General features: G+C 42.5%; 1 protein-coding gene across 1 annotated transcript in view; it reads left to right on the top strand.

Annotated features, from left to right (window-relative positions):
• The window catches only part of SETBP1 (SET binding protein 1), a gene marked incomplete at both ends in the record, with an annotated part of 244,339 nt that overhangs the window by 161,703 nt on the left and 69,879 nt on the right, over window positions 1-12,757 (top strand). The window contains one exon of the mRNA XM_080362046.1: window positions 2,403-5,868. Within this exon, the coding sequence (XP_080218172.1) occupies window positions 2,403-5,868 (3,466 nt within the window). The remainder of the gene's footprint in view (window positions 1-2,402; window positions 5,869-12,757) is intronic.

Genomic DNA, 12,757 nt, shown 5'->3' on the forward strand with positions numbered 1-12,757 from the left:
AACTGCCTCAAAATACAGATCAGAGATTATTGCTCCTTTTAAGCTAGAGATCTCTGAGTGTGCAGTGGATTTGGAGGGACCGAGGTGTTCCCAGAGTGTGATATTTTCACTCACTGCCATAACCCTCTATCTTTTTTTTTGGTTTGTTTGTTTCTTCCAAACGAAATTTTTCAGGTCATTTATTTTCACAGCTCAGCATTTTGGAAATAAAGTATGTGCAGGGAGTTGCTTTCATTGCAGCCATAAGGCCAGAATCTGTACAGAAGGACTCTGGCACCACCTCACTGCAGGTCCTGAGGGCCAATAGACACCTCAGCTCATCATTTCCAGGGCTTTTCCATGTCACAAATCATGGTAGCTCAGGAAGATGATGTTTCACGTGAGTCTCGTGTGGAGAGTCCTGGTGGGACCTCACCAGGGAATGTCCACCTCCCACACACCTCCTGGTCCCGAGCTGACAGCACACTAGGGTTGTTGGTCCGGGGACAGGAGAAGACCTAAACAGTTAAGTAGAATGAAGCTCAAGAGCTTTGTGATCACTAGAAAAAAAAAAAAAAAATTCAAACTATCAAACTCCAATGCCAGCACTGCTGATTTCCTTTTGATCCCTCCTTGGCTTTATCGCATGGGTATGGAGGTGGGTGGGCTCTGTTTTCCAAAGGAGGGCATCAGCAGCATGGGTCATGGCTGCTGCGCACTGTGTGGCTCGCTCAGGAGGCCGCCGCAAGGAGGAGGAGGAACTGATTCATTCCCCGAGGGCTGTTTATGCTTTCAGCTCTTTTCTCAGGCTGAAGGAACCAGTTGTCACTCTCCCGCGACATCTGCAGCTCCACCACAGCTGCATGCTTTCATTTTCTCACTCCACAATTCCTGGAAATCGCTGCTTTCCCTGAGCATGGCTGGTCCATGTGCACAACAGCTGAACTATCCACAGGATTTAAGAGCCCCTGATTGCTCCTCAGACGATAGACCAAAACAGCCTCATCGTTATTGCCTATTCCAGAAAAGCCACGTGCCCATTTTTATATGCATACAAAGGATATCCCAACATCAATTTACAACTAGCATGTAAGTTTGCTGGTCACTAAATAATGCACCATAGTCTTGGGGGTGTTTAGCAACTTTCAAATCCCTCTGCAGTTTCTCAGAACTGAGGACACCTTGTTTCTCAGATCAAAACCCTCTTACACTGGCAGCCTCCTTGCCCTCTGTTGCAAACACCCCAAACAGGAATCTTATGTAAAGCTGCTGATAGAAAATTGTAACAGGGTGTTTGCAGAAACACAAGACACTTAGCAGTTGTTTTCTATTGTTTTTTCTTCGGTTACACATTTATCTTAAGTCTCTCATCATTTATTTGGCTTTTGAGATAGTGTCATTACAGTGTGCTAAGAACAGTTGTTTACAGTACTAGGTGTACCAAATCAGTTGCAGTTTGATCCAGAGCTTTGCAAAATATGGTTCTAAACATAAGAGAATAAAACAAATGGCTAGAAGGGGTCAGTTAATTAAAGTAATTTTTTTATTTTTTTTTTTTGCTTTAACAGACTTTTCGAAAGGTTACAACTTTAAGCAAACATAATTTCTTTAGCTGAAGGAAGCCCACTAAGAGAAAAAAATGTAGACTTTCTTTTGCTCTCTAACAGTCTTCAGCATAATTCTGCCCTTACTGTAACCTCTGCAGCTTGACGAGCTGCTGTCGGATTAGAAATCATATTGAAAATATCTCTTACTAACATTGCAAATAGCAGATTATTAAAATGGAAAGGGAGTAATGCAAATCTCGAACCTGTCAAGAGTGCCTCAAACACTTGACGCTATGCATATGATTTTAAGCACTAAGTTTGTGGGGATGACTTCTAGGTGGAAATTTAAGCAAGTAAATCTTCCCTTATCCAGGCTTCATAGGGAAGTGGACTCATGGGTTTTCCTCCTGTTTGTTACAACTTCTGAGATAATTTTGCATTTTTATTGTTTACAACAATGAGCTTAATTGCTGTTGTTCAGCATCAAGTTCTGTGAGGGATTATTTTTTAGCAAAAAAGGATTCTCACCAGGAGATTGAGTTGTACCATTCATCCATTGAAAGGGAATATTTTACTGCTGGTTTAGATTAAAAATCAATAGAATGTGTTTCCTTAGCAATTCAGCATTTATAGAAATATTTCCATTGTTTTTAGAATGGAAAAACAAAACAAAACTTGTTTACAGTGCATTAATCTAAATGCAAATTTGGCTCAAGTATAAGGAGACTTTATAAAGGCTTCTAACCCTTACAAGGACATTGGTTAAGAATTGTCATTCACTGTACAAATAAAGAGTTTCAACAAGCGGCTATAAATGGACTGAAAAACTAATTTTTTTTTTTTTTTTTTTGCTATTTGTTTTCTGCTACTTTCCAGGTTTATGACAGGCCACAGAAACATTCTGCTCTTCACTATGATCCGGGCCTACAACAGGACTTCACCAGTGACACCTTAAAATCAAAGCACCAGCAGAAAAGCAGCAACCAGCACCATCTTGACTGGTCAGCGAGCTCCGACACGGGATCTGGTTCTCAAAGTTGCTTCATCAACACAGAAGCCAGTCGAGAAGCTGTTAGTGCCACCAAGGTCTCTGCTCCGGAGCCAGGAGTTTCCTTCAGCAAATCCCAAGCAAAGAAGTCCTGTGCCAGCAGCACATGGGGGCAGCTGTCGGCCAGTAGTAAAGAGCTTGCCATCTGCAGCTCAGTCCCATCACCCAACAGCATCAGCATAGCTGCCCAGCCTAGCAGCACCTCCGAGTGCAATGGGCTTCTCCCTCTTGGTGATCAAGAAGGAGGTGTACAGCTGGAGGCCCCTGATCAGCCCACTGGGAGTACAAAGAAGAAGTCCAGCAAAAAGGACTTGATGAGTCAAACCATCCAGACCACTGACATTGAATGGGTGAAGAGTGCTCAGAAAGCATTTGACAGCAAAACCCATGACAGCATGGAAGGGAAAAAGGAGTCTTACTCGATTGACAGCGTGTTGGATATATCACCCCTGAAGCAAAATTCCACTTCTGCTAGCAGTTGTGAGAGTGATACCAGTCATGTACGAATTACTATCCCAATAAAATCTCCAACAACAGATACATCTGGCCACAAAAGGAAAAAAAGGCAATCCACAAAATCTTCCATGGAGAAAACTATTCAGGAGAAAAGCCTGCATTCTGGACTTGCTATGAGCAGTGAAGTAGCAAGCAGAACTAGTTCTCAGCCAGAGGGGAGTAAAAAAGATCTTCGAGTCACAAAGCTAGGGAAAGTGATTGAAAATGAGTCCCCCTTAGTAGCTATTGACAGTGGTGTGCTCACTGACAAAGCTTCTCCCAACAGTGCCACCAGACTCAGAAAACCTATAGCTGTGACATCCACTCTCCTACCCACCGACCTTCCCACAGCTGACAAATTATCTGAGATCCAGCACCCCAAACATGCAGCTAAGCGGCGATGGACCTGCAGCAAGCCTAAATCTATCCTTCGGGAGACCTCTATGACAATGTCTGAGAAGCTGATGGTGGAGCCTCCTTCAGCCTATCCCATCACACCATCCAGCCCTCTGTATACCAATACAGACAGTCTTACTGTGATCACACCTGTCAAGAAAAAAAGAGGACGACCAAAGAAACAGCCTTTGCTGACTGTTGAAACCATCCACGAGGGAACATCCACCAGCCCAGTGAGTCCAATCAATCGTGAATTTCCAGGAACAAAGAAAAGGAAGAGGAGACGGAATCTGGCCAAGTTGGCCCAGATGGTCCCGGGAGAGGAAAAGTCCATCAGCGAACTCAAGTTTCACAAAAAGGTCGGGAAGCTCGGGGTCTTGGATAAGAAGACCATCAAGACCATTAATAAAATGAAGACCCTCAAGAGGAAGAATATTCTCAATCAGATCTTGTCCTCCTGCTCCAGCAGCATAGCTCTGAAAGCAAAAGTCCAGCCACCATCTAGTGCTGGGCCAACCACCATTGATGCCAGACTAGGGAAGCAGATCAATGTCAGCAAGAGGGGGACTATCTACATTGGTAAAAAACGGGGCAGAAAGCCAAGAGCAGAGCTGCAGCCTCGGCCAGAAGAACCTAAGACAGCCATCAAGCACTCAAGGCCTGTTTCTAGCCAGCCAGAAAACCCAACAGTGCCTTCCAACCTGCAGTCACTTGTGGCATCGTCACCAGCAGCTATTCATCCGCTTTCCACACAGTTAGTGGGGATTAACGGCAACCTTAGCCCTGCAAGCACTGAAACTAATTTTTCAGAGTTAAAAACTATGCCAAATCTTCAACCTATCAGTGCTCTTCCTACAAAAACCCAGAAGGGAATGCACAGTGGAACTTGGAAGCTGTCTCCACCCAGGTTAATGGCTAATTCACCTTCCCACCTCTGTGAAATAGGTTCTCTGAAAGAAGTCACACTTTCGCCGGTGAGCGAGTCTCACAGTGAGGAAACCATACCGAGCGACAGTGGGATAGGTACAGACAATAACAGCACTTCTGACCAAGCCGAGAAAAGCTCAGAATCCCGTCGGAGATACTCCTTTGATTTCTGCACCCTGGACAATCCAGAGGCTATCCCATCTGACACCAGCACAAAGAACAGGCACGGTCACCGGCAGAAACATCTCATTGTGGATAACTTTCTCTCTCATGAGAGTATTAAAAAGCCAAAGCACAAGAGGAAAAGGAAAAGCCTGCAGAACAGAGATGACCTCCAGTTTCTGGCAGACCTTGAGGAACTCATTAATAAGTTTCAAATGTTCAGGATTTCCCATAGAAGTTACACATTTTATCATGAGAATCCATATCCCAGCATCTTCAGGATTAATTTTGATCACTACTACCCTGTGCCATATATCCAGTATGACCCATTGCTCTATCTTCGCAGGACCTCTGACATGAAGTCTAAGAAGAAGCGTGGTAGACCTGCCAAAACCAATGACACCATGACAAAGGTGCCTTTTTTACAAGGGTTCGGTTACCCTATTCCCAGTGGGAGTTACTATGCACCCTATGGAATGCCTTACACATCAATGCCTATGATGAATCTTGGTTACTATGGTCAATATCCAGCTCCTTTGTACCTGTCTCACACGCTCGGAGCGGCTTCCCCATTTATGAGACCTACCGTGCCCCCACCCCAGTTCCATTCAAGCTCTCATATGAAGATGTCCACCACTGCCAAGCATAAAGTGAAACATGGAGTGCACCTGCAAACACCCGTGGGAATGGGCCTTGGAGACATGCAGTCCTCTTTGGCTCCTCCAAAGGTTGGAGGAACAAGCCTTTCAAGTGGCCGACTTCACAAAAGGAAACATAAACATAAGCACAAGCATAAGGATGAGCGGATATTGGGGACACATGAAGATCTGAGTGGTCTCTTTGCTAGCAAGTCCACTGGCTTCTCCAGCCATGCGATCAATGAAAGGCTAAGTGGCTCAGATAAAGATCTCTCCTTGCTCAATGAGAAAAGCAAGCATAAGGAGAAGCAGAAGCACCAGCATTGTGAAACTGGACACAAAGGCTCAAAGAGTAACTTTGAAGTGGATACGCTGTCTACGTTATCACTTTCTGATGCCCAGCAGTGGACACAGAGTAAAGATAAAAGCGATTCAAGCAATGATCCCATTGACTCTTGCACAAAGAGATACTCTGGTAGCACTGAGAGCAATGGAAGGTCAGAATCCCTGGACATGTTTGGTGAAATGAATTCCTCAAGCGAGAAGCGGGACAACGATGTGAGTGGGAATAAAAGAAGAAGCTTTGAAGGGTTTGGAACTTACAGGGAAAAGGACATTCAGCCCTTCAGGACAAATAGGAAGGAAAGAAGTACTTATGATTCTTCAGCCTCTTCAGGTAAGCTCTGCTTTATTCTGTTTTATCTTACTGCATTTAAATTTTAATACTTAACAAGGAGGTACTTGCCGTTTACAGCAAATATGTTTATGAGTCAATAACTTGCCTGTCCTTTTGTAATTAACTTCCATTCTGCAGCCAGATTCTGGGGAGATTGACAGGAATATTGGCCACACATTAAAGCCTTTCAAAGTAATTTTTATAAATATTTCTCCTGCCTTTGCCCATATTTCAGACTTTGTTGTGCTTGCTCCGAAAATCTTACCATTGCATTCTGCAACAGCAGCAATTAAAATACCCGTTGGCAAGGTAGGCATCCCTCTTATTGGTATCTCATGTCACAGGGTGGTAGTCATTGCCCAGCCTTTGGGAGGAGTAAATCCACAGTACTGAGCAGCATCTCTGCTCCAGCTCACAAAATGTATAAAAGCCATTTCTTGATGGGATGGACCAGACATACGGGAAGTTGTGGAACTAGGTCAGTGTCCCATTATGGGTATAGTGTACTGCTGATCCAGAGGAACTCATCACATTGATAGCTGGGCTGAATATATGGAGACCCTGGGTACAATCCTAGTGTAAATCTCTCACTTCCAGTCGGCAGGTGCAGTGTAGAGTAATTATCTTGAGCACTGAGTGGCTGTGGGAAGGAACTGGTGTCACAGAAACAATGAACCCCAGCCGATTGTCTCTGAAGAGTTTTAGGACTTATGACTTGGAAATATAAGCTGGGTAGATGAGGAGGTAGGAAGCTCCTTTCAGCTGCTAAAGACATCTGTTCATGTCCTGCAGAGAGGGAAAAGAGGGGTATCTGAATCTTGTCTGAGAAACTGAATTGTACTTCACAATAAGGAGCTGCTTTGTGATGACACAGAGGCAGGTGTTTTGCTAAAGTATAAATGAATTTAGCTTGGGAGCAAGCCCACAGCTCCTGGACCATCAGATATCTATCACAAAGCAGATTTCACATTTGGTTCTGGAAAAGCTTGAGCTTTACTGAGCTAACCGATGGTGGATGAGATTCTGATGTGCTAAAAAAGAGCTTCAAAGCTCCAAAATAAAAAGAGAATCAGCTGAGAACACAGAGGGAGCAAAGAATTTGTATAACCTGCCAATGTAAGGCTCTTAAGTTTTTTATTGACTTGAAATTGATTGAGATCCAAAGATTGCTCATGCTTAAGCCACATAGACATTTCCATTTCCTTCAGCAATAGCAGGATCCAATCTATAGTAATGAAAAGTAGTCTAAAATGAGAGCTTATCCCATGAAAACATTCTCATTCATGGCATTGTACTATATCAGACCAATTGTGACTCCTGGAAAAGACACACCCAGAAATATTGGAAAAAAGACTGAATTCAATCACTGGTTATATGAGGGTTGCTATACGCCTGTCAAAGGACAAAATTTTTCTCCACCAAGTGCTGCAGTGGCTATTGCATTAAGAAAGTTATATTCTAGCAGAAAAGACTGAAAAGTCTGCAAAATTTTTAACAAGGCTATTTCTCATTTTTTTTTAATTGAAATTACTGGTTTCACAGTTTTATAACAGATGGATTTGTAGCCTTTTTGCTTTCTGAACAGAAGATGTTTGCTAAACTGGTACTTCCCAATTTAATATATTTCACTTAGGTGTAGCAAATTGTCAGGTGAAAATTCACAGCACTGCTGAACTCAAATGAGTTTCCAAACTAGGGCCATGATCCCCACCAGGCTGACTTGGAAATAGACTTGATAAAAAAGAAGAAATTCCATTTCAAGTTATTTTCTTTCAGTTTATAGTCCATGATGATAAAAACTTAAGATGGATTGATAAACCTTGCAGTAGGAGCTCCATCAGCTCTGCTATTTAAACTTTCAAAACTAGTCCTCATTTGAAATAAAATTATTATTTTTATTTAGTTTTACTTTTTTCATATACAACTGCACATCGTTCCCCATGACCTAATCTATCAAGTCATGAATTATGAAAGGTTTTCTTCATTGTCAAGCTATTATTTAGATGGAAAAATCATCAGCAGTTAGCTAAGCAGAGCCAGCTAACCAAAGCCACACCTTGCTCTACAAGTGAAAATACTAAAACTAAACATCTCTGCCAAGAAAGGCCTGGAGCTAAGACTGCTCATTAAAGCCTAGAAACATCTGTCTGCTTACGACTGTCTAAGATCTCAGTGCAGCTTTTTTTCCCTCTCTGCCTTTGACCTTCACTGGGGTTCCCAACAGAGGTCCACACTTGAGTCTAGCCATAGCTATTAACTGGCTCCCACTGAGGTGGGATTAAACTTTTCCATGGTAACCTTGACCTTCTTTCTCCTAATTCACCTTGCATTTCCCCAAAGTGGCTAAATAGTGATTGACTAATCATAAAAAAAAAAGAAAGTAAAAATTGAAAAAAAAAGCCCTATGAGAACATATAGCTCTGTCCCAGGAGACAATTTCCATAGCCTGATTGCTTTTGCCATTCAGTACTTGCAATCCTTCACAATATAAAAATGATATATAACAGAGATAAGAGGAGACATCCTGAATATTCAGATGAAAGCTGAAAATAGATTTATGTCACAATTTCAGTGTTATCTTTACTGCATGGGCATTTTGGCATGCTCAGTGATGCCATTTGCAACTTCAATGTATGTTGATGGAGATGAAATATGGAGCAAAACCCACTCGTGCTCGGTAAAGATATCTGTGCTAAGAGTGATGAGAGAACTATTTAGTGCTCTCTGGCATTCAGGAAGTGCAGTTTGTTTCAGTGTAGTGTACTAGTGCAGGTGCCATTGTATTGTTGTCATTTTTATTATTATTATCTGTGTTCTGACAGCACTTAGCTGTCCTCTGGTGCTATGTAGTAGTCATGCATATGATACAACAGTCCTACCATATTACTTTAAAGCCTATGTATGATTTTACAGTCTCAAAAGATTAGTATGTCAAGAGAAGAGTTGTCCCTCTTACTTTCTGTAGGAGCTGGTTGGGGTCCTAGCACAAGAAATCTGTAATAAGAAAGAAGGGTCCCATTGAGGGTGTGCCACCAGCCACCTGGGCTGGCCAGAGCAAATGTTCATTCCCTGCACTGCACAAGCCTGGGATGTCATGGTTAGACATGAGAAAGAAATTATTGACAATGAGGGTGGTGAAACCCTGTCCCAGGTTGGGCAGAGAGGTGGTGGATGCTCCATCCCTGGAGGCATCCCAGACCAGGCTGGACGGGGCTCTGAGCAACCTGAGCTGGTGAAGATGTCCCTGCTTATGGCAGGGGTGGCACTGGGTGAGCTTTGAAGGTCCCTTACAACCCAAACCATTCTATAATCATTATCACTGGCCATTTAGCAGTGGGGACCTTGTGAGCTTTGGCTCATTTTACATCTCTTGAGACCTCTTGGGGTTAAACATGCAGTGTTAATACATATGGCAGTTCTCCCAGTGCAATGCCTATTTCTCCACTATTGTTCTGGAGAGACTGGAATCCTTTCCATAAACACTAATTAACAACTCTTCCCACCTTTTTTCCCATCCACTCCCCATGACCTATCTCATCCTGCTGCATTTTTCTGAAACTGCTATTTTCGTAGAATTCCTTGTGAGCATCTAACCCTCCTGCATTTAGAAAGACTGATTAATCAAAATTAATTAAGCTCTATTTTCCTGTTTGGCTAATGCAGAAGACTAGTCCAGTGGCATTAGTCTTACCTATAGGCAAGGATACAGTAAAAGGCACTTCAGATCCTGCCTTCCCAGAGTCATACTGTCACTTGGGCACATTCTAAACCATGAGTGTCAAACTCACTTTCACTGGGGGCCGCATCAGCCTTGCAGTTGCCTTCGAAGGGCCGAATGAAATTTTAGGACTGTATAAATGTAACCACTCCCCCAGTGAAAATGAGTCTGACAGCTGACCTAAACTGAACTTTCAAGTTGTGTGCACCAAGTGTTGACTCAGTTGACTCCCTCCTTCCACTTCCTGAAGCCAAAGGTACACACATTTGCAAAATGATGTTGTAGCCCCTCTGGCGCATCCACAGCTGCATCGCTGATCCTTTCATCTGCTCTCCAGTAGTTACTAAAGCCCCAGGTGATGGACCCAGGGAGAGGCCACAGAATGGTGCCACAGCTGTGTTGGGGAGATTGAGAGCAGAGCTGTGTTTTACAGACGTCCTCATAGCTAACTGCACATCTCCTTGCATGTACCTCCTTTCTTTGCTTTCATACACAATGCTGAAGGAGAGACTTGCATTGCTGATGATCAGTTTTGATGACATAGCTTGTGCCTTGGAAAAAAAGTAGGAATGGTTACCTCTTCCTTATTGACTTAGGAGGCCAAATGAGTAAAAGCACATTTAACATTTTAAGGTATGTAGATAAGATGGCAATTTATGTATACAACCTGTCTGATTGTTTCCTAGTTACAATCTTTGCAGGCCAAGATGTAGCTGAGGGTGAAGCAGAAGTCAAAAGTCACTATACACAGGACTCTATTTCTGCTTTTCATTGTAGTGAGACTAATCAAGGGCTATGCTACTTTGTGCTCGCAGTTTTTCTGCCTCTTTCTGTTTACATCCATGATTATACAAGCAAAGACTGCCTTGCTTGCATATTGGGCATCATGGCTCAAAGAACAGGTAATAAGTACATGGATTTCATCAGATATAACGCAGACACCATGCACAGTAAATTTACAGGAGTATCAGGTTAATCATATGCATCTATTAGGAAGGCAGTAATCATCAGTCTCCAAATGCTGGATAGTTAGCATGACAAACGAGCTTTACAAAGTAATGCTTAACTTACCTACAATTCCACCACATCTTCCCCCTCTGAAGTCCAGCAGTGCTTCTTCTGATTTGACCTTTCCTCCTCAGCTAGTCTGTGTGGTGCTGGTTTAACTCTGAAGGAATCAGCATCAGCTTTAGATGGAGGATGGACATCACACAGTGAGTAGTGTTTGGCCCTATGGCTTCAAGGGGAGCAGAAGGGCTGTGCTATCTGTGTATACAAATGGAAACTATTCTTATTAAATGCATGGCTGTATGTTATATTTATGTAAAGTTACTTTCTAAAGTTTTTATGCTGGAAGTGCCCTTGTTCCTGTTGAAAAGCCTTACATTTGGTGATTAAGCCTTCCAAAAGGAGAATAGGAGGAATACTGGAGGAGTGGAAGAAAAGTGACAATAACCAAATGAACAGCATTCCTCTGACGTCAGTACAACACACACATAAGTAACCATGCTCGGATGACGAGTGTCATTTATCCAGATGAGATTTCTTCCCTGACAAAACTCCCCTCCACAGCTCAGTTTCCTGCTGGTATGGTCCATTGCCACACAGCACTGAATAAATGTCTGATTTATCCTCTCTCAGAAGTCAAATGCATTAGAGTGATTTAAAACAGGACTTGCTATGTGCAAAAGCAAACACGGTGACATATTAGCCAAGCCACCATGACTTTGTTTTGGTTTAAGAGGGATGGTTTTTTTTTTTTTGTTTATTAGTTTGTTTGGTTTTAAGAAACAGCATATGTAGTTCTGGACTATTATCATGAAGCCTTAATCAGACACAGTTTTACTCTCAAAAAAGATCTGTATTTCAGTAGTGGGTAACCATATTTGTTCTCCTGAATACATATGTAAGATGCGGGCAAATAAGATTACACAACTGCCTTATTAATCAAATTTTGCTGAATTTTGTATAATAATATTTTCTATGAATGATTTTTTTTATGTAGTTCCAGAATCACAGTGTTGACTTATTACTCTGCAGTCAACACATTACTTCGGTAATACATGAAACAGTGGTCCAACACTATAAATGATGGACATTTTTCCATCTGACCAGTTCAAAGATGTGATATGAATGTCTATACTAGCTGGACCTTGCATGTGTACTTATGGATGCACCTTTCCATATTGGAACAAGGAAGGGGAAGTGACAAGCAGGTGATTAACAAAGTTCATCAGATACCAATTCACACACATAAGTAACCTTGCTTTCTTCAATAGTGGCATTTGACCCAATGGTATCTTGCTGCCATAGGGCAGCGTGTGCACAGATGCTGAAAAGTTTGATGCATGTTCCAGGGTTTGTAGACCCATCTTCCATACCATAGCTTTCTCCTGTGACTTCAGAAAACTGTCTAGGTTACTGTAAACTTCAGTGTTGGTCTGGGAAAAATGGGATAAAAGCAGTTTCCTGCTGTACAGAGCCATGGTAAGGTCTGATATGCAGCAACGCCCAGCGAGTACAGCGTGGCAGCAGTGGTAGAGCTTGAAGTGGCTGGAAAAGAGCCATGCATGAACTTCACTCACAGATAATGTATAGAGCATTAGTCACCCTCCTATTCCCCAGTCCTGCATCTGTTATGATTTCCTTGGGCACCCCAGGCTCCTATATAGATTCGAGCAGCTGCAACAATTTTTCATCATCTGTGTCAGTGAGAAGGTTGTGCCCTCCCCCTGTGTCCTGTGGTGAGGGACAGGCATTGTACAGTAATGGGGTGAGTGTTTGTGCCATCTGGCCCATAAAAGTCAGCATTGGAGTTTTACAAAATACCATTATTTTTAAATACAATTACATTCATCAAAACAACTGTTTGGGTCCCTAGATGCTTAGGAGTACAACCAAAACTGCTAAAATGACCTCCAAAAGCATTATCTGACCCACTTAGGATAAACATCCTTCTTGTTGTTTTACACTAATTCTGCTGGCAGTCCTGGGGAAAGGAGGCCAAGCTAGCATGACTGTTTCTCCATTCTGCTCAGGGCGTTTCCTAGAGGAATGGGCTGTTGAGGGAAAACAAGAATGATGGGGAAAGCAAGTCAAAGCTTTCCTTGAAAGTGTTTTGACCAAGGCATTTGAAATACAGTGAGTTGTGTTGTTTTGTTTTGATGCTAC

The sequence above is a fragment of the Nesoenas mayeri genome, assembly GCF_963082525.1.
Source record: "Nesoenas mayeri genome assembly, chromosome: Z".
NCBI classification, from domain to species: domain Eukaryota; kingdom Metazoa; phylum Chordata; class Aves; order Columbiformes; family Columbidae; genus Nesoenas; species Nesoenas mayeri.